Source organism: Pipistrellus hanaki (assembly GCF_964339955.1).
Source record: "Pipistrellus hanaki genome assembly, chromosome: 5".
In the NCBI taxonomy this organism is placed as follows: domain Eukaryota; kingdom Metazoa; phylum Chordata; class Mammalia; order Chiroptera; family Vespertilionidae; genus Pipistrellus; species Pipistrellus hanaki.
The window spans coordinates 82599346-82622975 of NC_140507.1; the positions used below are offsets into that span (position 1 = coordinate 82599346).

At 43.4% G+C, this 23630-nt stretch overlaps 1 protein-coding gene across 1 annotated transcript in view; it reads right to left on the reverse strand.

The window, feature by feature from the left end:
• Nucleotides 1-1296: 1296 nt before the first annotated feature.
• SLC18A1 (solute carrier family 18 member A1) overlaps nucleotides 1297-23630 on the reverse strand; it is a 29887-nt gene continuing 7553 nt past the window's right edge. Inside the window, exons 4-17 of the mRNA XM_084883797.1 lie at nucleotides 21297-21660; nucleotides 20642-20700; nucleotides 18151-18234; nucleotides 17201-17293; nucleotides 15544-15633; nucleotides 15278-15321; nucleotides 12443-12503; nucleotides 12269-12364; nucleotides 5935-6013; nucleotides 4950-5001; nucleotides 3611-3674; nucleotides 3223-3342; nucleotides 2882-3015; nucleotides 1297-2046 (exon numbers count right to left, since the gene is read on the reverse strand). Coding sequence (XP_084739923.1) covers nucleotides 1933-2046; nucleotides 2882-3015; nucleotides 3223-3342; nucleotides 3611-3674; nucleotides 4950-5001; nucleotides 5935-6013; nucleotides 12269-12364; nucleotides 12443-12503; nucleotides 15278-15321; nucleotides 15544-15633; nucleotides 17201-17293; nucleotides 18151-18234; nucleotides 20642-20700; nucleotides 21297-21660 — 1454 coding nt within the window. The 3' untranslated portion in view covers nucleotides 1297-1932. The remainder of the gene's footprint in view (nucleotides 2047-2881; nucleotides 3016-3222; nucleotides 3343-3610; nucleotides 3675-4949; nucleotides 5002-5934; nucleotides 6014-12268; nucleotides 12365-12442; nucleotides 12504-15277; nucleotides 15322-15543; nucleotides 15634-17200; nucleotides 17294-18150; nucleotides 18235-20641; nucleotides 20701-21296; nucleotides 21661-23630) is intronic.

Here is a 23630-nt window from a genome sequence, read left to right on the forward strand (position 1 = left end):
CTGGACTTGTCACCCTACATTGGTCATTACTGTTACTGTGATGGCATTCCAGACAATTTGTATATTCCTTTGTTATTAGTATAAATTGCTCAAACAATGTTAACGGGCAAATCAAGAATGACTTTCTCTTTTTAAAAATCTTAATTGTTTCAATGTGTTAATAATTTCTGTAACAAGCCAATCCTTTATTATGAATCCTCCTCCACCTGGGTGTGAAAATCAGCAGTGACCCATTCTCACTGCCCCTGACCCCTCCAACCCCAGACCCACTCCCCTTTTGCACAGCAGTCGCAGGGGTCTCTGCTCAGCCTGCATCTGTAGTTATAGCTTACATATTTTGACAAATGACTTCCTAATTTTATCATTAAGCTCCTTCAAAATGAGACAATTATCCCCCTGACTAAATGACAATATAAGCACATAGATTTTGCATATCTGGCAACTCTAGTTAATGCCACCCCACTAAAAACATATCCATAAATCAGTCATCCATTGTCCAAGTGATAAGATTCACTGAGGTTCAGCTTGAATGTGTTCTGATGAGTTGGCGCTTGTATTGCACCCACCAAACCCCTACACAGGTGTGCAATAATCAGAGCCAGGCAGTATACCACAGTCAAGCCTGAACACCCCAATCTGATACCCAGGCACCCTGCAGCCTGCACCTATGGGTCTTTCCATTGCTGCCTCTGCCTCCATATCATTATTCCCCATCCAGACCATGAGCATCCCTGTCTCTTTGTACATGAAAAGAGTGGACACTAACTTACAGTATTGCCCATTGTTATACTCTGCATGCCCTGTTTGCCCCCCAAAATGGGAAGCTACTTAAGAGTGAGTGTCATGTCTCCCATCTCTTTGAAACCCCATTGCCCAATAATTGTTTTTAAAAAAGTAGCAGGAAGTCAAAATGCTTATAGTACCAAATGTATTTGCCCACGGATTTTCTTTGCTATAAAAGAGCATCTAGTTTACCATGTCAGAATTATGCAATAACACATTCATCAACAAGTAGGAACAATGCCTCATTATGATCCTCAGGAAAGAATTAGGAAATCCACCATTGGAAGTATTTTAGGGCAGCTGCTTTGTACTTATTCCCATGAAATCTTGGGAGTATTAGATACTTTTCTGGCCTCCTACTTTTATTTCTCAGAGTCTGCTGGTAAGAGGTTTAGGGAAGGTGGAAGTCCACAGAGGGAACAGTGAGAATGCCAGTAACTCAAGCGTAAGAGAAACAGGTTCTTTCCCTTCTGTATGGTAATGGAAAAAAAAAAAAAAAAAAAAAAAAAAGAAAGAAAAGAAAAGAAAAAAAAAAAAAAAAAGAACTCCTCCATTCACTGAGGAAAGAGTCACATTAGCAGCTGTAGGCTCTGCCACAGAGGAAAAACACTACAAACCAGGCAAAAGATTTCCCAGATTGGCAATTTAGCAGCAGTGCCAGGTTGAGGAAGCTTTCTCAACCTAGCCGGAAAAACTTGGAGAGGAACAGAGCACAAAACCCTGAGAATCTATTGGGAATGTGCCAAAGAAAACCAGACAACAGATGAAATGAGGTTTGTTAGTCACCCCACTGGTTTCAGGGGCACACTGTGCTCTTTGCTGCCTCCAGGAAATGAGTCACACCTTGCAGAACCTGTCACAGTGCAAGTTTAATCAGCCTCCCAGAAGCCTCGGAGAAAGCATCACTCTGTCCTCCCAAAAAAGATGGGCCACCTGAGGCATCGACGTGAGAGGGAGAGCTGTGGGTTACACAGGTGAGGAGAGAACCTAGCCTAGCATCCATGGGAGGGAGGGTAAGAGACACCACAGGAGAGGGAAATGAAGCCTACTGAGAGGCCCATGGTGATCTGGTTCCAGGGGAAGAGGTGATCACTGAGGTCTGAGCCTCATAGAACCACATGTGACAGGCTCAGAGACCGCCTTCTGCTGCTACTCCCCACTGCCAGGCTCCTCGTCGCTGTCCTCTCCCAGTGGAAATGCCCTCACGGTCTTCTGGACTGTGTGCATCCGTGTCTCCATTGGGCATTCCTGGCTCAGAATTGCCTGCAGCGAGAGGCAGAAAGAGAAATCATTGAACATCTTTACTCAGTCTTTTCATTCCCTTCCCAGCTAGCTCAGCCAAGTCTAGGATCACTCAGGAGAAACAAGCATAGGAGCCTCTTTCTGCTTCATGTATGTGCACAGGCCTCCCAAGGCACCTAGCTATAGCAACCCTAGTCAAGGTAAACATCTGATATCTTGTAATTGAATCCTAACAGCAGTAGTGCAGGCTACAGCTAAAATTGGCATACTCCCTCTCGCCCACCCAATCAGCCCTTCCTTCTGTTGTTCCTTTGAGCAGCCACCACATCCATCCCTAACCCATCTGTGCCCTCTGGGTCCTCATGCTTCAATAAGAGGAAAGTATCTTGTCAACTAAAATCATATGTGGTGGTTCTCTCCCCTAAGGTTTTGATAGTTTGAGATGACCTGGTAAGGATCATGGTAGACACGAATAAATGAATGAATGAATGAATGAATGAACCCAGTGGAATTCTATCCATTTTAGGGAGATAATTTGGCAATTTACGCTTTGCTAGTAACTACAGCAAATATAAAATGCCTTTGATGGTCCCTATTCCCAACTCTGCAAAATTCCCATTTTCCTTGTTTACTAAGGACCCTGCTTACCTGCCTGGTGTAAGAGAGGAAGTGGTTATGTAGAGAAGGGAAATTAAGGAAGGCCGCAAAAGAAAGGTAAAGATGAAAATGAAATTGGAACACTTGGCAAAGCAGAGGGATGATTAAACAAGGAGGAAGTAAGAGCACAGAGTGAAAAGGAAAGAGAGAGACCTGGAAAGAAACAAGGCTGTTTTTAGCAGTAGTCAGAGCCCCTTACAAGCTTCTCCTCTCTGGCTGGGGGCCTCCTCAGGTAGCAGCAGAGAGGAGCGTAGATGATGTTGACGACTCCGATGATGACCATGAGCCAGGGGAAACCGATAGCATGCACAATGGCACCCCCAGTGGATGGGCCTGTGAGAGATAAATCAAAGTCACCAGTGTTTATTAAAGACACCAGTGGAGGGTCAGCAGGTGACCCAAAGGATATTCCAGGGTCAAATGTCTCCAGAACCCTAGGATGATCAGCCTCCCAGCACCATGTCCAGCTGGTAAACAGTGGAAAAGGGAGATGGGACACCAGGTCCTGGGTGCCCCCCTCCTCACCCCTCACCAACTCACCTATAGCAAAGCCCATGCAAAAGGCCACATCAGCGATGGCATAGACACTCCCATACACGGAGGTGTGGCGCAGGTCCACCAGGTGTCCCATGATGGGCATCATAGAGGAATCCACCATGCCTGTGGCCAGAGCAAACAGAATACCTTCTGCACCCTCAGGCCCCTCCCTGTCTGTGCATCTTCCCTTTCCCTCCTCCCTTTAGTCCACTTCCTTAGCCTGCTGTCCCCCCACTCAACAGGACACCCATTCCAGGTAAGAATATGAGCCCATCTCTCCATACCCCTGCCAGCTACCCTCCTCGTCCCTCTACCTTTCTATAGACCTCCTCTGGTGTGACCCAAAGCCAACATTTAGGTTCTTCTTATTTCCTTGAAAGACACGTCTTACCTATGGCAAAGCCAAGCCCTGCATTGGGACCAATGAGACCAAAAATATTACGAGCCAGAGGAACCTGCAGTAGGGAAAGAGGGAGAGTTCATCAGGAGTCCAGCTGGGTCATATGCAGGTGGCACAACAAAGCATTTTCCCATGATAGGCACTCACGTGCTCTGTGCCACATATACCACTTGTTTGGACTCTTACACTTCCTATGAAGAAGACTCTTTACCTCCATCTTAAAGATAGGAACATGACTATTCAATCTGTCCAAAGTTACAGAGCTAATAAGTTCCAAGATCAATGGTGAACCTCAGATTTGACTGCTTTATATCATAACAATGTTTTTCTGTTGTATGGATTCTTCCTCCATGTCCTCCACCCCCTCCACCCAAACACATACTTCTACCCTCGTTCTTCACTGAATGGAGTTCCTCTCATTTTTGTTAACAACATCATCCAAGTCTTAACTTGGTAGCCACTGAAGGAAGAAAAAGAGGAGATACAAACAACCATTTACCCAAAAGCTAGAGGGCAGGTGTCATGGTTTGGAGCCACATTAGCAAGTTCATTCTCTCAACCTCTCTCACATCTATGGAAGCCTTCCTTTCTTCTGCTGCTGGTTCATTACCTTCCTCCCTGGGCATCTGTCACTGAAACTTGCTACTTCAACACACTCACTCCTCAGAGGGCTTAATGTATCATTTTGATTTTAATGGCTGATAATAATGTTGGGAAAGATTCCTCAAGGGGTACTTATATTTTATTAATATTGGCTAAGATTCACTGGGGTTCACTAAATGCCAGACACTGCTGTGGTTTATGTGGATTACCTTGGCAACCCTGGAAGTGTGCTTATGGTCTCCATTAGAAAGAGGAGACAGTAACAGCTTACAGAGCTTGAAGGGACTCTTGAAAATGGAAAAGCCCTCTTTCTTTCCACTTCTATCTAATACTCTGGTCCTGGAGGCTGAGGCACAGATAATGGCACACCTAATGGCTTATAGGGTTCTGCCAGGATGGGATGACTAAATGAAGCCATAAAATGCACCATCTTGCTGGCCCCAGAAATAGATACCAACATGTATTGCTTCATATGCCCATATACAGAGCCTCAGATCTATGACTTCAACCCTCCCACTGCCCTCTCCCTCTCCTTCCTTACCTCTCTTCAATGTGATGCCTGGTGGCATCTCTTTCAGTGCTAAATTTCTACTTAGTCAGAAATGGCCTTTCTGAGTCCTTGCCAAGTCAACCCTCTGCTCATTTTAAAGGAAAGTTGGTGTTTAAATTTCTAGGTGTCTCTCTCTTTCTTGCTCTGTCTGTCTCAATTAGACCTTATTATACTTACACAAAGCAAGCTGATTCCTACTACCACCATGCCAATCAGGGAGCAAAGCCACCTGGAAAAAAAGAGCTGTCATTAAATGATGCCAAAAGGAGAGATCCCTTCCACCTGCCACCTCATCACCACCACACTGGCTAGTCCTACTACCCCTAATTCCAGAACCCAGTAGGACGTCAGAAGATGAATGCATCTCTACATGACCAGATTGTATCCAGGTGAGTCCTTTCCTTCCCCCACCTCTTTCCTGACTGCATACTTTTTTCCATATAGAAGCAGAGGAGGTAATGGTAACTATTCTCCCTTCCTGTAGAAGAGGAAGCAGTTGACTGACAAGGCACTGCCCCCTTGGAAGTAACACCCAAACTTGATTCTTGCTATTTCCCAATTCAGACAACCACTTCTGTATTCATATTTCATTTGGTCTTCAAGATTCATCTCAGAAACCACATATACAAAAAACCGTAACAAAACTTCTTTCATTCTTTGATTTCCTACAGCAGTGTTTTTAAAAGTTATTTTAAAAAATATTTATGCTGCACTACAAATATAAAATTAAAGCCACTCTCACTATTATGGAGGAACAGGATCCAGACTGATACTTCTTAGTCTTCAACCCTTGGTGGCCTCTGATAGCTTCATGAAACACAGTTTGGAAACACTGACCCAGAGAACTGCTTTTTTTTCATACCTGTTCTCTGTGGGGTTATTTTATCTTTTCAATTGGACAATAAACATCTGGAAAGTAAAGATTGTTTCTCAAATAGTCACCGCCTCTTCTATAGCAACCAGCTCTGGACCATCCTTTCTCCTTAGGGCTCTTACCACCTAACCAGCCCCATGCTCACAGTGGGCATTTTTTGTCTGTGTGTACTTGGTGCTAATTGTCAACTTCAGGAAAGTTGTTCATCATCTCATGTGCAGGAACATCCTCCAAAGTCTGCCCTACTTTATATTTCTCTTGTTCTTCCCAGACTCCCCATCTACGTACCGACCCATCTTGTTGGCTAGCACACCAAAGAGGTTGGTGCCAATGAGGTAGGAGATGCTGGCAGGCAGGAAAGCTAGACCTGTAAAAAGACACAGGTCAGCATTTCAGGACATGCCCCACTTACCCTAAAACACCTTATTTCCTGTAATATAGTGGAGTCTCCAGATTTCCTTCAAGGATTGCAAACCAGTTTAATTTGTGGGTTGGAAATCCTTGTGCAAACCTAGAGAAGATTACATAGGCTCCCATACCTTTGCATTCCTCAGGAGCAGGATTTTAATACATTTAATATACCAGCCCTAATGAGCCATTCTCATGTATAAAATACCCTTGGTTATCAGTATAAGAACATGAGCTTTAGAGAAAGACATACGTACTTCCTAGGAAGTGAAATTCCTGCCTTATAATCAAGGTTCAACTACAACAGGACAATGCACACAGTCCACACAGGGGTACACCTAGAGTGCCCAGCTCAGGTGATGGGCAGGCTGAGCCACTAGCCCTACAGGACACCTACACAAAGCTACTCTACCAATTTCAAGAGACATGCTAATAGAAGATCTACCTAGTACATAGAAACAAACATAGGAAAGCAGCCAAAATGCAGAGACAAAACACAAAACACACACACACACACACACACACACCCCAAAAACAAAAAACACAAATATGTTGTAAATGAAAGAACAGAAGAAATAGCCAAAAAAACAAAAAACAAACAAACAAACAAACAAACACCTAAATGAAATGGAAGCAAGCAAACTACCAGATACAAAGTTCAAAACAATGGTATAAGGGTGCTCAAGAAACTTAATGAGAACCTCAAGAAATTTAGTGAGAACATCAACCACATAAAAAGGGCCAGTCAGAAATGAAGGATACATTAAATGAAATGAAGAATAGTTTACATATCATCAATAATAAAGTAGAGAATGCCAAGAATCAAATCAGCAATTTGGAATATGAGAAAGCAAAAACACCCAAACAGAAGAGCAAAAATATGAATATAGTATAATGAGCCTCTGGGACAACTCCAAGCATACCAAGATTTGCTTCATGGAGGTGCTGGAAGGAGAAGAAGAAATTGAAAACCTATTTGACATAATAATGACAGAAAACTTCCCTTAACTGGTGAAAAAAATAGACATACAAGTCCAGGAAGCTCAGAGTCCTGAACAAGATGAACTCAAAGAAGCCCACATCATAATTAAAATGCCAAAAGTTAAAGACAAAGAAAGAATCTTAAAAGCAGCAAGAGAGAAGCAATTAGTTATGTGCAACTGTCAGCTGATTTCTCAACTGAAACTCTACAGGCCAAAAGGGAGTGGCAAAAAATATTCAGTGATGAAAAGCAAGACCTGTAACTAAGATTCTTTATCCAGCAAAACTATCATTTAGAATTGAAGATCAGATGAAGATCTTTTCCAGACAAGAAAAAGCTAAAGGAATTCATCACCACCAAACAAGTATTACATGAAATGTTAAAGGGTCTTGAAGAAGATGAAGAAGAAAAAGAAGAAATAAAACATATGAACAATAAAATGGCAATAAATACATATCTATCAATAATTGAATATAAAAATAAACAAACAAGGAATCTAATGAACAAAATAAACTAATGAATAAAATAGAACCAGAGGCATGGAAATTGGAACAGACTGATGAATCTCAGAGGATAGGGGGAGGGTAGCAGAAAGAGATTAACCAAAGAATTTATATGCATAGGGGCCTGGGGTAGGGGGTATTTGAGTGAAGAGGGGCAATGGGGAGATAATTGGGGGTAAGTCTGTAATATTCTCAACAATTATGATTTTTTTTTTTAAAGAAGTCACTATACAGAGAAGTGAAGGTATTTTGCAGGTAGAGTCAGTGGAATTTTCTGTTGGATTGGGGACAGGAAGAGGAGTAGGGGAAAGAGAAAAATCAAGGATGACCAAGGATGCCCTAATGAATTGGGTGGCTAGAGACTGGAGATGAAGAAAGAGCTTGGCGGGATCATGAAAGGCTTGAAAGACTATTAGATGTACCATGGAGACATCAGGCAGCTGGGCACACAAGTCTAGAGTTCTGCAGAAAGATCTTCAACACAGATACGTTCCACTAACTGGTTCATGCATGGTTCCTATAGCCATGGAATGTCTGGGCACACTACCAAAGATCAAGTAGAAAAGAATAGACAAAAGGTCAGAGGTTCTGAGGACTCCTACCTTTAAAAGTTAGAAGAAAGGAAGGATATAGGAAATGGGGAGAGGAGCAGCCAATGGAGTAGGTTATAGGGGTGAAACCCAGGAGAAAAGGGGAAAAAGGAAGTTTGGCCTTTGATAGGAGCTGGGATGTTTCAGCCATAAAGAAAAGGCAGTGCTGTGGGCACAGGTGCAGGCAAGTGAGTATGCTTAGTGATGGGAACATGTGAGCTCTTTCTCATTTCTTCTATTTTCTCCATGACTGGGAGTTGACAATGATAAAAGTGAAGGGATGAGGTTGTATAAGAGGTCTGAATGGAGAAGTGTAAAATAGTAATTTTGGAAAGCATTACCAGGAAACTTGTAGAAAAAATTGTTTGACAGTGTAAAACCCTACCTTAGTCAACTATAATTAAAAACAAAATTTTAAAAAAGATGGTAGTGGCCATAAACCTAAGCTGAGACCAACAGTATGGTTGTGTTTTCCTATTGTCCTATTCCACTGTTTTGTGCAGACAAGGAGCTGGCTACCAGACAGATGTAACCAGAGTCAAGGCTTTGCCAGGTGACAACCCCAGGGAAAGAGTGGCAAAGGAATCCCAGTGCTTTTAAAGGAGTGGCATGACCGGATCTACATTGAGTAAAGAAAGAAGTGGAGACATGAGCAAAACAGAACTAAGGCCAACAGTGACCTCAAAGTGGCCAAAATGTGTTGCCATGGGGGTATTAGAGTACCTAAGGAAGGGGATAACTGGATTGCTTAGAAAGGAGATTTCAGAGGCGATATAATGAATGATGATGTCAATGTCAAGATTATACGAAGGTTTGATTGGTTAAGGTGGATTGGAGAGGAGAAAAGGATCATTGCAAAAGAGTAAAATTAAATACCAGAGGATTATTCACCTGGTTACTGAAGTCACCAAAAACAGTGACAGGATTAGAGATGAAAAGAAAAGGAGCCCTGTGTTGACAGCTTTAATGAATGAGAGGGGTGAGTAAGGGGTTGGTGGATGGTTGAAGGGAAAAGGGGTGGGCGGTATAATTTAATGACATGATCTTCAAAGGAGTGAGGTTCTTTGAAGGAGAATGAAGAAAAAATTATTCAGAAGCAGCAAAGGAGAGCAAGGGAGGAGCATGGGCTTCTACCAAAGGGCTGCATAAAATAGCATTCTTGGGAAACATCCAGGTCTCAGCTAGGGCAAGGAGATGAGGGATGTGTACAGAGAAGAGGCTGAGGGTACCAGGACCTTGCCCAGGACAGTGTTCCATAAGGCCCACGGTTGGGGAGGACAATGGGAAATTGGGTCAGAATAATAAATCTCTGAACTCTGGGGATAGTAATAATTCTTATTAATTGGCTGGCTGAGCGGCTTAGATGACACAATGCATAGCAACCATTTTGTGTAGCTTCTGGCACAGGTGAAGTACCCTCTGAGCACTGGCCTTACCTAGTATCAGCTGGTGAGAAACAGGGTCAGGACTTGGACCCAGGCCTTCTCACTCCCACTCCAGGTGTTTCTACCACCCACACCTCCAATGTGGCAGCCAGATGGCTCCAGCACAAGGGACTACCTGGAGTCAGCTGTGTGAGTTTCCGTGGGCCTTGCCAGCCTCTCGGCCTCTCTGTACCGAGAGGAAACGTGCTGCCTAATAGAAACTATCATGATGATGACAATTAAACACAAAGTCAACAAGTCTCCAGGTACCGGCAGGTGGCTTGTTTGCTTTTAATATTCTCTCCTGCGGGTGGAAGTGAAGTGTACCTCATTGGATTTGTCTAGTCAACCTGTACAGCGTGGCAATCTGTTTCAAACTGCACCCACTTGTTTATGTTTAATTGCTTTAAAAAAAATAGACAACTATTTCCCTGATTGTCTGGAATTAAGTTCCCCTAGGAAGCTTATTAGCCTCCTAGATCAGTGGTCGGCAAACTCATTAGTCAACAGAGCCAAATATCAACAGTACAACGATTAAAATTTCTTTTGAAAGCCGAAAACTGACTTCTGTGCATGGATCACGAAGTTTCAATCACACTGTACATGCGCGCCCAAATGTGGTATTTTGTGGAAGAGCCACACTCAAGGGGCCAAAGAGCCGCATGTGGCTCGTGAGCCTCAGTTTGCCGACAACTGTCCTAGATCATCCTCTTACTGTCATTTTAAATGGCATGAAACTTTCTGAATGAGATTCTCCTCAATCAGAGTGGCTTGTTCTTTAGGGCCCGGGAATAGCTTGCATTTCAGTGACATCTTGTACAAAGCAGGTGTTCCAGACTGTATGTCCACAGACACACAAGTACTTTTCATAGCACATCTTCAAGGGGTGGGGATTACACAGTTGTGATTGTCAAAGTGCTTTAAACAAAAAGCAGTTAAGAAAACAGTAATGATTTTGATTTCCTGAGTATATGCTATATTCTATACATGGTGGGAATCCTTTTAGAATTCATAGATCCATTTAATCCTGAAAACAACTCTGAAAAGCAGCTCCATTTCTATAAATAAAAAAGAGTGGAATTCACAAGAGGTTAGGAAACTTATCCAAGGTCACAACCAGTAAGTGGCCACCAGGGTTCAAACCCAGGCGGCCTGTTTCCAAAGCCCGAGTGTTTCTCCCGCTCCCTCGGTGAGAGCAGCAGGCATGTGGGACATTGGAGTGCTCAGTCACAGGCAACAATCCCTCCCAAAGCCTCATCTCCTTTCCTCCCAGCACTGCGAGGTGATCTGTATGTAGAACAGTATTTTTCAGTGTGGTCACTGAGGCCCTGTCAGCATCACCCGGAAACTGACGAGGCATGCAAACTTGTTTCACTGAATTGCTGGGCGGGGCCTCCATATCTGAGTTTCAACAAGCTTTCCAGGCAGTTTGATAAAGATAGCACCGAGGAGGAACGCTGTGAAGACGGGGGAGACAAAGCCTCTTGGAGCTCTGACTTGCTGTGACAGCCTGGCCTGCAAGGGGGACCCCGGAAATCACCCTGTGTGCTTCCTCAGGTCTCACCTGCCACTCTGGCTCTCCCACCAAGAGGCAATAGTGCTGCCTAATGGAAACTATTGTGCCGATTACAATTAAGCCCAAAGTCAACAATTCACCGGTCACTGACAAATGCTGGTTTGCTTTTAATATTCTCTCATTTGAGTAAAGAAGGCTGGAGAAGGGCTATTTTGAGCTGTGGTTCCCACCTGCACAGCCAGAACCTCAGGTCAGGGATGCTGGTTGGCACAAAGCACCGACTAACTCAATTAATTGTCATGGCCAGAGGCAGCTGCAGCCCAGAAAAATTCAATTTGGGGCTGGGAGCCTTGCTTAGAATCGTCCCCTAAAAAATTAGATTTAGTGCTTTTTATTGCATGCTGAGCCGTATCAGGTCCTTATCGGCTTCCCCTCTGGCCCCATGAGCCTCTCGTCCCTGCAGTGACTGAGCAATTTGCACGTAGACTTCTCTGTCCCTGTCCTCGGGCTTCCTGGAAAGGGCCAGCGCTGCCTCTTTAAGCTCAGATGGGTCACAAGGACATCTCTCCATGGAGCAGGCCTCTCTCCTGGGCCCAGAGCCCTCCACGGGGGCACAGAAACCAGCACCTTTCTTAGGTGAGGGCTCCTTTTCAGAGGTGAAAAGGTAGCAAAATAATAATAATAATAATAATAATAATAATAATGGCAAAGGAGAGTTGAAGAGAGAAAATATAGATGGTAATGGGGATGCATATTAATGCTCTACAGGGCACAACTGCCATTTATTCCTTGAATTGTCCTTGAACTAGATAGAATTCTGATGTCTATTTTAGAGATGCGAAAAGTGATGCTCAGAAAGTTTCTTTCTGTGACTTGCAGAGTTTGCATAGCCAATCAATAGAAATGAAAATCTAGGTCCTCTCACTAGAAATCATTAATGGTTCTACCACACAGGAAGTTGCTGCTCTACAGCCCTGTCAGCCCCTCCCACCCTGTCCTTCTTGGGCTACTTCTTGGAGGCACTACCCACCCAAACAGGCTTGATTTCCAGGTGTGAATGGGCAGGTCATTCTATAAAGGAAGCACATTGTCTCTCTGTGACCCTGAAGACCTGGACCTAGCGATGCTTCTCTAATCCCGAGAAAGGGCTGTGGCACACACTTCTGCTCAAGCCTGAGTTGGGGACCAAGGTCACTTACCCAGCTGCCACTCAGGGGAACACATGGTCTGCATCATCCAGATGGGCAGTGTGGGCTCCAGCATGGCCACTCCCATGTTGGCAAAGCAGATGGAGCCTGGGGGGACAGTTATGTGAGCCACGTGGCCATGATGCCCAGACTCTCCCAACCCAAGGGGGAGTATTGTCAACTTACCTGCAGCCACCAGGATATAAGGGTCTTTGAGAAGTGTAAGGAGCGGAGTCCCCTTGGTACTCTGAGAACATGGACAATAAAATTCCATTTGTATGGTATATAAATTTCTCCTATTTTCACAGAATCTGAGAATGCACAGACCTAGAGATAGCACAGAACCCACAGGGTCAGGGTTCAGCCCCTCAGGGCTGCCCCAACTTCAGACGCCAATTACAAGTAGTGGGTTCCCAGGTTACTCATACTTTGGCCTGATTTAGCAACAAATTCAAGGTATTTAGAACAAATTTTCCCATGATTTTTGCATTCTTTTCTTCTCTTCCCTTCTTCCTGGTTTGATATGGATTTCCCAGAGCCATTTTTGGCTTGGAATCAGACAAATACCAATTCTGATATTTAACTGAGACAGAATGACAGTCTGTGAGGATGCTCTTTGTGGAGAGGTTGCCTGGACGGCCTCTAAGGTCTTCTCTATCTCTGGGGTGTTATAATCATGAATGTGCAGATCCCAAAGTCATTGTCTCCTTCCTGGTTCTTTTGCCACACCTTGTGTATTAAATATCTATATTAAACTCATGACTATATAAATATAATACATGAATATATATAGTTATATATATATATATATATATATATATATATATATATATATATATACACACTAGAGGCCCAGTGCACAACATTTGTGCATGGGGCAGGAGGGGTCCCTTAGCACAGCCCCCACCCTCTTGCAGTCTGGGACCCCTTGGCAGATGTCCAACTGCCAGGTTAGGCTCACTCCCCATGGGCCTAAGCCAGCAGTGCAGGGAGCAGGTCTAAGCTGGCAGTTGGACATCCCCCGAGGTGCCCTTAGTGCTGCTGCGGAGGCAGGAGAGGCTCTCACCACTGCTGCTCACTCTCCAGCCATTAGCCTGGCTTCTGGCTGAGCAGCGCTCCCTCTGTGGGAGCGCACTGACCACCAGGGGGAAGCTCCTGCATTGAGTGTCTGTCCCCTGGTGGTGAGTGCGTGTCATAGCAACTAGTCATTCTGCCATTCAGATGATTTGCATATTAGGGTTTTATTATATAGGATGAATATACACACACACACACACACACACACACACACAGTCACATACTGCTTAACAACAGGGATACATCCTAAGAAATGCCAATTGGCAATTCTGTCTTTGGCAAACATCACAGAATGCACTTTACACAAACCTAGATGGTATAGCCTACTACACACCTAGGATATGTGGTATAGCCAGTTGCTTCTAGTCTACAAGCATGAACCGCAAGCACATCAAACTTGAGGCCTGCATGCAGCCCACAACAAATATTTTTGTGGCCCAGCCAATATAATGGTATGTAAAAAACATTTTAATAAAAATTGTGTAATTTAGTTTTTACAATATCCTGTTATACATAATTATTAATAATGAAGTACAATGTTTGCTAATGACTGATTACTATAATTGTGTTGCATTCATTTTCCTTATACACAGGTGCACCATCTCTTTCCACTAATACTAGCGGTGAATATTTTAGCAGCCGATTGCCATGTCATTAGTCTTGTATTGACTTGTTTGGTGTGCACAACAAGAAATATTTCACTTTTGGAGGACAAGAAAAATAGGTTTATTTGCGTTACACTTATTAATTTGTGCAGTTATTCAGAGTCTGGTAAGTTAATGTTCAAGAAAAGAATATTAATTTTTATTAAAATGTTCTATTATTTTATGTTAATGTTTACTCATTTATTTCAGCCTTTGCATTCAGCAATTGAAATAAACCTACATTTCTATGAAAATTGAAGCTTTTGTTTTTTTGTGGCCCACATAAACTTAAACCTTGTTTATTTGGCCCATGTTAGCCTTTGAGTTTGACATGCTTGAAGAGCATATTACTATACAAAACAACATGAAATTAAATCAAGCACAAGAGAAAGTTATGCAAACATGAGACACAGTAAACATGAGATATATGAGGCCACTGATGGTGTACAGCAATCCCCTTTTTAATTAGTAGAAAGAGCACACTATCAAATAATGATAAATAGTATAATATAATAAGTACATAAAACAGTAATTATCCTGCACATAATTTTATGTGCTATACTTTTATACAACTGGCAGCCCAGTAGGTGTTTTGTTTTGTTTTGTTCATCGTCACCTAAGAATATTTTCCCCTTGATTTTTAGGGAGAGTGAAAGACAGAGAGAAACATCAATGCAGGAGAAACACATCAGTTGTTGCCTCCTACACAAGACCTACCAGGGCCGGGTCGGGGAGGAGTCTACAACCAAAGTACGTGCCCTTGACTGGAATCAAACTTGGGACCCTTTAGTCTGCAGACCATGCTCTATCCACTCAACGAAACTGGCTAGGGCCCATTAGGTTTGTTACACCACAAACACAAGTGATACATGCTGCTACATTACCATGGCTATACTGTCAGAACAGCCACAGGGTTGTTAAGCAATAGAAATTTTTTGACTCTGTTATAATCTTAAGGGACCACAATAGTATGTGCAGTCTGTTATTGACCAAAACATTGTATATGATACATGAATATGTGTGTGTGTGTGTGTGTGTGTGTGTACTTCAAAAGTTTTATTTGATTGTTCATAAGGCTCTTCTTCCACCCTTGTCCAATATCAAGCCAGACTCCCACACCACCTCCCACACTACCTTAAATATGACCCTATCTGGGAATCAAAGTATAATTCTCACTTCCCTGACTCCATTCCCCTTCATCTTTCTTCTTGTAATTTGGCAGGGATGGTCTAGGGACATCTGGGTCACCACTTTAGTCATTCTATAAATCTTTTGGCAATGGAGCTTGGTGTCTACTTACCTCAGGAGAGAATTTGGAAGGCTGTAAGATACAAAACTGGAGCGCTAAGAAGGAAAGAGACAGTTCAGTTTACCCACTGATTCGTTGGCGGCTCCACTAACAGCCACATTGCTCTCACTCTGTCACATATAGATCGAATTCCCTACGTTTCTCCCTTCTTTCCTAGTCCTCAATCCATTCAAGCATGTCAGGACTGACACCACAGCACAATGCATTCCCCACCTGACCTAGGCTATCACCTGCCTGGGCCTCTTGTGGTGACTTACCTCCATCCAGCAGTGCCAGGAAGGCCAGGATGAGGAAGGGCGCAGACTTCCCAACAAACGCATACATCACACTTCCAAAGGGAGCTCCCACTGGAAAGGCAAAGCAGGGAGACTGCAGAGGTGAGGGCCAGTTCCCAGCCTGCGTGACTTGCCCACATGGCCCCAGTGAGTGTGTCTTGAAGGCCTACTTGGGGCAGAGCTCCACATGAGGTTCTGGGGATTCAGAGGTGAAGAAGACCTGGTTCCAAGGTCTTTACATTTTAGTGGAGAGAATGAGCATGGTGGTGAATCCAAATAATTAGGACGTGGTATAAAAAAATAAAGTTCAACAGTAAAGGTTCCAGCTACAAAGTGTTGTGTTAGCACAGTGTAGTGCGTTCAAGAAACCACGTGGGCTTTGTCAGGTGCATAATACTGGTGAGGAAGAACGGGGTGTGAAGAGCACAGAAGTGTCAGAAAAGAGTGTGGTTGGAAAACAAATAGAAGAAAGTCAATTCTACTAGAATATGAGTATTTGAGAGGGTAAGAGTAGAGTTGGGAAGGTTGAAGCCAAATAGTTAAGGGCCCCATATATCCAGATAAAGCATCTACTTGGCTTTGAAGGCTAAGGAAAAAAAATCAGTGCTTTTTAGCAGGGAAGAAATACCCCAACTCTGGAGTGGGAGCTTTTTCTGGAGCGCCGTGGAGGAAGGAGATTGTGTAAGAGATCAGGCAGGAGGCTGATGCCACATTCCAACTAAGACATGATGAGGAGCTGACTGAGGAAGTGGCTGTAGAGAATGCAATGGGTGTATTCATTTGGGAGTGAGAGGAGAGAAAGGATACAGGGATGCAGCAGTTTTAGCTTGGGTGTTTGGGTAGGTGGATACTAGCCAAGAGCAGGGCTTTTGTTCCATCTCTTCCCTGTGGTGGTAGAGGGTGGGGTGTGAGACTTTTAGTGCTTTCTCCCTAATTAGCTTGTAAGCTCCTGTAAGGCAGGAACCGTGTCCGAGATTTCTTTCCTATAGCCCCCCCCCCCCCCCAGGCTAGCATTGTGGTTGGCATGTAGTAAGTGCTCAGTAAAAGTATGTGGCTTATTGGACTAGTCAATTAAACCTTAACAGGGATGAACTTCAAAGAAAGGACAGCCTTATGGCTTGAAGCTTGGGAGTCAAGCCTGGAAAATCTGCATCTGTATCCCAGCTCCGGCATTCCCTGGCTGTGTGACCTTGGGTGGTTATCTAAACGTTCCTATTCTCATCTCTACACTGTGGCAATCATTCCTCCTTCGCAGCATGGTGCTGAGAAATGAAGGAGATTATGTCTGTAATGCATTTAGCACAAAATCTGACAAAGAGCATGTTCTCATGTTGAAAGTTGGCCGTGTGTGGAAGCAGCGGTGAGGCAGTGGCTGCTGACATGGGGAGATTCACTCCCTTGACTAGACTAGGTTTCTGGACCATTCCCAGGCCCCGAAGAGCTATTCAGCTTCTTAAGGGAAAGGGATTTCACATTTCCAAGGCCAACTTTCAGAAGGACTCAAAACCTGATTGGACAGAGAAAGAAGGAAAATGTTGTCTTCCATGACCGGCAGATCACCTGCCTCCTGGAGCCATCTTCAGAGAGTCTGCAGTACTCCACCCATATGAACCTAGATCTGGGGCCAGATGCCACTTACCCAGCACTCCCAAAGCCAGGCCCCCCAAGGCGATTCCCATGGCACGGCCCCTCTCATAGTCATCAGTGTAGACACTTGCCAGCATCCCAAGACCTGAAGGGGGTAACAAATGGAGTGAATATGCAGGAGTTTTCTGTCTGCTTTCTCACAGGGTCCGTGGCCTTCACCCTGATATATCTTCTGGGATCATCTTAGCTTGAGTTTCAGATTGAGGGGTTTTACAACTCTTAACCCATTGTATTTTACAAATATTTCCCCGCTGCTCCCCCAAACTCCCACATTGCTCATTCCCTCTGTTCAGAATATTGTTGCAAGTGCAAGTCTCTGAGAAGGGAACACAGAATACCATTGTCCCATGACACTGGATTTCACATCATGTTATGATTTCCTGAATGAATAGATATGGACTAGACCAAGGAAGGGAATGCATATGAGCACAGAGCACTGCTCTATTCAACGGGGGTGCCCACGGAAAAGGAGGTCAGTGCCAAGTGCCAGGACAAGAGTATGGGCTGAGCTCTCATGTCCATTCCCTCACTCGTAAAATGGCCAAGGATTCCATTAATATTGTATTTGATAACACTTTGCAAACTGTGCTGGCATTACTGGTACATTATTTCATAAACATTATTATTCCTATTAAGTAGTAAGAGGGAACAGAGAAAAGACCACAGAGTGGCATTAAGTAAAAGCCTGGCCTATTTCATGGTTTTACCTAGGACTTGCTTTGACCCGAACTAGCTGCATCTAGCATGACCAGAGGGAGTTATGTCAGCCTGAGGAATTAATAGGCACGGCTGGCAACACTATAATTATCTTGTTTTTGAATCATAATTTCTGCCTTCTAGGATATTTTTTTAAAATTTTTTCATATAAATTACATAATAGGGTCTTACGATGATAAACAAGGTGGTGTGTGCAGGTGTGTGTGTGTAAGATGTCAGCGTTACCTGCTACAGATGAAAATGAAGATCCAATGCCTTGAAGGGTTCGAGCCACAAAGAGCAGGGTGTAGGTACCAGAAAAGGCAAACACTGGACAAAGAGAACAGCAAAATACTCCAGTTAGCAGGTTGCCTTTGTTCCCTAGCTGCCAGAAAACCTGCCCGTGATATTACAAAGATGAGCCATTTGCATATGTTTTAATTAAGCATACTCACTGCTCCCTGTTCTTGGAGTTAGTTATCTTTCTAACTCCCCCACCCTTACTCAGGATTACATTTTAATTGGCATGAGACTGAGACACCACAGAAGCATAAATCAGTTCCTCATGTTACCGTGTTTCCCCCAAAATAAGACATCTTCCGAAAATAAGACCTAGCGCATGGAAAGATAAGACATCCTCTGAAAATAAGACCTAGCGCAACTTTGGGAGAAATAATTAATATAAGACACTGTCTTATTTTCGGGGAAATAGGGTAGATGGAAGCTGGATTTCCACATTTCCAAAGCTCAATATCCAACCTTCTATCCACTGGCATCAGGGTTGTCTACCAAGTCCAATGCCAAGGGCTGGGAGCTTGTCCTTAGACCCTACTTCTGGATCACCCCTATGCAACACCTGGGTTTGAACTTTGCCTCTTTGGGGCCCTACTGGGTCATCTGAAATACGGGGATAAAAAGCTATGTGTATTTGAAGGGCCACAAGCAATGAGTAGATATTAAGATAATATATTTCTATCCAATCAGATCTTTTCCCCTTACCTTGTACTGCAACACTGAGTATGCAGCTGTGCTAGGCTCTTAGCAGATGTGAACTAAAGAGACACTTAGTTCATGCCCTTGAAGAAGCTCAGTCTACTAGAGACTAACATACACAAAACTGAGAACCAAATAGAAATATGTTATCAGAAACAAAATTACAGGGTGTTGGTGGTAAGACTGGTAATTGCAGACATGTCTCACTCTAGTTTCAAGGCAAAGCCCCCGAAAGACAGAAGACTCCTTCCCAGAGTGTCTGCATCAGCAGAACTGAAATCCCTTTGCCCATTCATTACAGATGTCTTCCCTTGTTTGGTGTCTCATAAGCTCTTTATTTCTTCCCGACATGATCACATTGTCTACAAACATGCACACACTTGGTCTCTCCTTGCCTGGCCTCCAGGGCCCTCTCCCAGGCCTTCTGATTTCCAGTCTGTTCAAGGTTGGTTCTTCCTATAGCCTTTACAAAAAAATTATTTATTACTCTTACCTCTTCTCGGACCAATCAGTTCTTAGCATGACCCTGAGCCCCCTCACCCACAGTGTCTTGTGATTTTGCCCTATATGACTGTACCCTACATACCACCAGAGAGTTTGGGCCTTTGAGTGGTGCCATTCATAATAAAATAGCCAATATTTCTCCCCTGCAGTTCTCAGTGTTTAGGGTTTGGCTCTCTCACTCTGGGTGGACAAACTCTTTTGGTTCAATAACAGCATCATAAAGTCCTGGGGAACTAGAAACCTACAGTGATGTTTGCCATCAACTTTCGTGGAATGAATTATGTCTCATTTGATGAAACAGAGTAAACTATTCATTTTTAATGTACTGGTTAGTGTAGGCTGAGCCCCCAGAAGTTCAATAAACATGTCTAACGTGAATATCCTCATTTTCTTTGATTCAGCTAGAATTGTCTTAAGTAAGCTTAAGACAGAGCTTCATCCAGCTCCTGCACTTTGCAGCCTTAGCCCTGAATGAGACAAACTCCTGTTAAGACAGGAGGCAAGCCCTGTGCTGGAAGGGAAGAATGCCTGAGGAGAAGCAATAAAAAGGTAGTAACTGAAAGGTGGTAAGAAAAACTGGAGGGATAAGAAAGTCTGTGGTTCCGGTCAGAGAGTCAGCAGTGGGTCCATAGGCTGCCTTTCCTGCATGAACCCCACTTCATTCATTTCTGCTTATTTTAATTCTCAGGGTCAATTTCCAGACTTTTTTCCCCACTTACTGCTCTTATTCCATCTCTATTTTATTAGGGACACTTCTTGGTTACTTCTTGTTTCTTTAGCAAATTTACTTTCCTAAGTTAATACATTTCCTGACCTTTCATTCTTATTTGAAGGCAGCAGACTTTGGGGACTTTTCCAATTGCTCTTGTCCAATTTAGATTCTTTTTTAGTTGTCCTTTACCTTTTCATAGAAAAAAATAATATGGCCTCTTCTCAAAGACGCGAGGTTTGTTCTGAACTCACCTAAGGAATCACACACACACTGTAACATACACAGCAAAACAGCCTTCACAGTTTTCCCTTGCTGAAGAAAGTGAAGTACCTTCTATAGCAGAATATACAAATTCCAAACAGGCTGAGTTGCCATTATTGCTCTAGTCCCCATACCAGAAGGTGCAAAGCATTTAAATCAGTATCATAGGCCACTGAGCTAGCTTGACCCTGCTGTCTTCCCGGCAGCACATGTGATAAAATCAAAGGTAATCAATGAAGGGAAGAAACGAGGAAGCAAATTACTTACTAAGTGTGGAGAGAAACATGATAACAAAGCCAGCAAACATGGGAATGTGATATCCAATCCTAAAAGGGAATTTAAAAAAAAAAAGATACAGTTCCAGTAGGTATCCATATATTTGGACTATGTATTTTCATGTCATTGGGAAGAGAAATTCATTTATTTGAGTGCAGGTGTAGAGAATGGATATGACATGTGACTGCATATAAGCAAGTAAACAAACATAAAAAGTTTCCCATAGACCAGGGTCAAAATTTTCTTTTCCAGAAAGGATAGCCTAGTCAAAGTGTATACCGCTTTGAGAAATCAGGCAATCCCAAGCACAACTTGCTAAGAAGCCTGTTTTCTAGCTTATAATAGGCCTGTTCCATTCCCATCCTTATCCTATGGGAGCCAAGTTCTAGGACACTAAAATAAACATCAATGGCATACTTCTCTTCATGGTTCCCTTCTTGGTATTCTAGTCCTTGCATCACTAAGAAAATTGGAAGCCCATGGCATTTCATCAACATCATGCTATCCCTTGGGGTAACCAGCTTTTTTAACAGCTGAGTATCCCAGGGTGCAGACAAGAGAGTTTCCTTCTTTCTCCCTTCTAACCATCTTTAGGATGCCTAGTCCATTCTCTTATTCCTGAACTCCTGAGCACCCACGGAGATACCTGTTGGTGAGAGGTCCCACAAATGGGTTGACCAGAAGTTGCATCACAGCCTTTGAAGCAAACAGAAGCCCGACTCGTATGTTCTCTTCCTCCAAGAACTCTGAGTGTTGCAAGCAGTTATTTTTATGGGATGAGATGGCCTCTGTGACTGGAGGGGCGATGGTGCCAGAAGTGGCATTTGTCCATGTTGTGGCACTGGGAGTACTTTCTTCAACAGCCACGGTGTTGTTATCAAAGAAGGAGAAGATGGTAGAAAAGGCAGGAGAAGTGAGGGCGTGCTGGGAAGTTGTGGCAGTGCTGAGGTGCAGAGAAGTGTTGACTTCTTTTAATTCTGTGTTATAGAGGAAGGTGGGCACAATGGGCACTGAAAGTCAAGAAGGACATGTGGTGAGGGCTAAGGACACATTGTCTTTTTACCACTAGTAGGTCCAGGGTCATTGCTATGAGGTTCAGTTTCATGCTCAAGGCAGGTGTCTAAGTGACATGATTTGAATCCCAATAATATATTGTGCCCACCCACATTATACTATTAGCTCAAGTACCTGGATCTCAGCCATCATACAATTGGTCCTCATCACTCATAGATTCCATATTGGCTAATTCACCTATTTGCTAAAATTTATTAGTTACCACAAAGTCAATACCTGCAGACCTGTCATGAGTTTTCTCAGACATGCGTGCAGAGAGAGGGGAAAATTTTGAGTCACCAGATGCTGACTTTCCCAGCTGAGGTTGGACGAGGCCGGCTCTCCAGACCTTGTTTTCTCTTTTGTAAAGAAAATAGGAAACAGACTCATAGATACAGAGAACAAACTGATGGTTGCCTGGTGGGAGGGAGGTTGGGGAGTCTGGGTGAAAATAAGCGAAGGGATTAAGAAGTACAAATGGGTAGTTACAAATTAGTCATGGGAACGTAAAATACAGAATAGGGAATACAATCAATAATCCTATATAATAAAAGGCTAATATGCAAATTGACCAAACAGCAGAATGACTGGTCACTATGACATGCACTGACCATGAGGGGGCAGATGCTCAATGCAGGAGCTTCCCCCTGGTGGTCAGTGCACTCCCACAGGGGCAGCACCATTCAGCCAGAAGCCAGGCTCATGGCAACAGTTGGAAATCCCCCAAGGGCTCCCAGACTGTGAGAGGACACAGGCTGGGCTGAGGAACCTCCTTGAGTGCACAAATTTCATGCACCAGGCCTCTAGTATTGTAATAACTGTGTATAATGCCAGGTGACTAGACTTAGAGGGGTATCACTTTGTAAGTTATATAAATGTCCAATCACTACTCTGTACACTTGAAAATAATATAATATTAAATATCCCATACCTGAAACATTAAAATATTAAAAAAAAAAAAAAGAACTGCCCAGTAGGTGTGGGTCAATGGTTGAGCACTGACCCATGCACCAGGAGGTCACTAGTTCAACTCTGGTTAGGGCACATGCCCAGATCTCAAGCTCGATCCCCAGTAGGGGCTATGCAGGAGGTAGTTGATTGATGTTCTCTCTCATTGATGTTTCTACCTCTCTCCCTCTTCCTTCCTCTCTCTCCAAAATCAATAAAAAAAAAAAAAATATTGTTGTGTTTTTTTTAAAAAAAAACACAGACTGCCCTAGTCAAGGGCATGTGCCTTGGTTGCAGGCACATCCCCTGTAGGAGGTGTGCAGGAGGTGATGCTTCTCTACCGTCAATGTTTCTGGCTCTCTGTCCCTCTCCCTTCCTCTCTGTAAAAACTCAATAAAATGTATTTTTTAAAACACATACACACACACACACACACACACACACACACACACACACTACCAGGATGGGTGTTTTTAGGATGTAAGATTATAATCTATATGGGATGTGTGTGTATATAGTTCCCCTAGGAGCAATGATTCAGTATTGGCTAAATTCAGTCTGGAGCAACTTTAGAGAGCAAAACTACCACATATTGAGAACTGACTCTATTGGGTTAATGATTTGTCTCAGAAAGATTCTTGTTTCAAAGCAGATATTTTACCCAAGAGGGGCAACACATTAGCACTCATTTAGACACTGGCATAGCCAAATGTAAAGATGAATAACTACCAACTAAATAAAGCAGGACTCTGAGGGAATGAACTACCAGAAAGGTAGGTTTTGATACAAAGCTGGGTATCCATGTAAAGTATGCTATTTTGATGGAGCAGAAGCTGGGGAGGCAACAATGAGAAGGCCTCCCAGAGGCCACTTGGAGTTATTAGCACCTTGGAAAGAGAGCAGGAGGAGGAAATAATACCAGTTCTGGTCCCAGTCTCTCTTTTTTGGTCAGATACTCCTGAATCTCCTTATTTTTGAA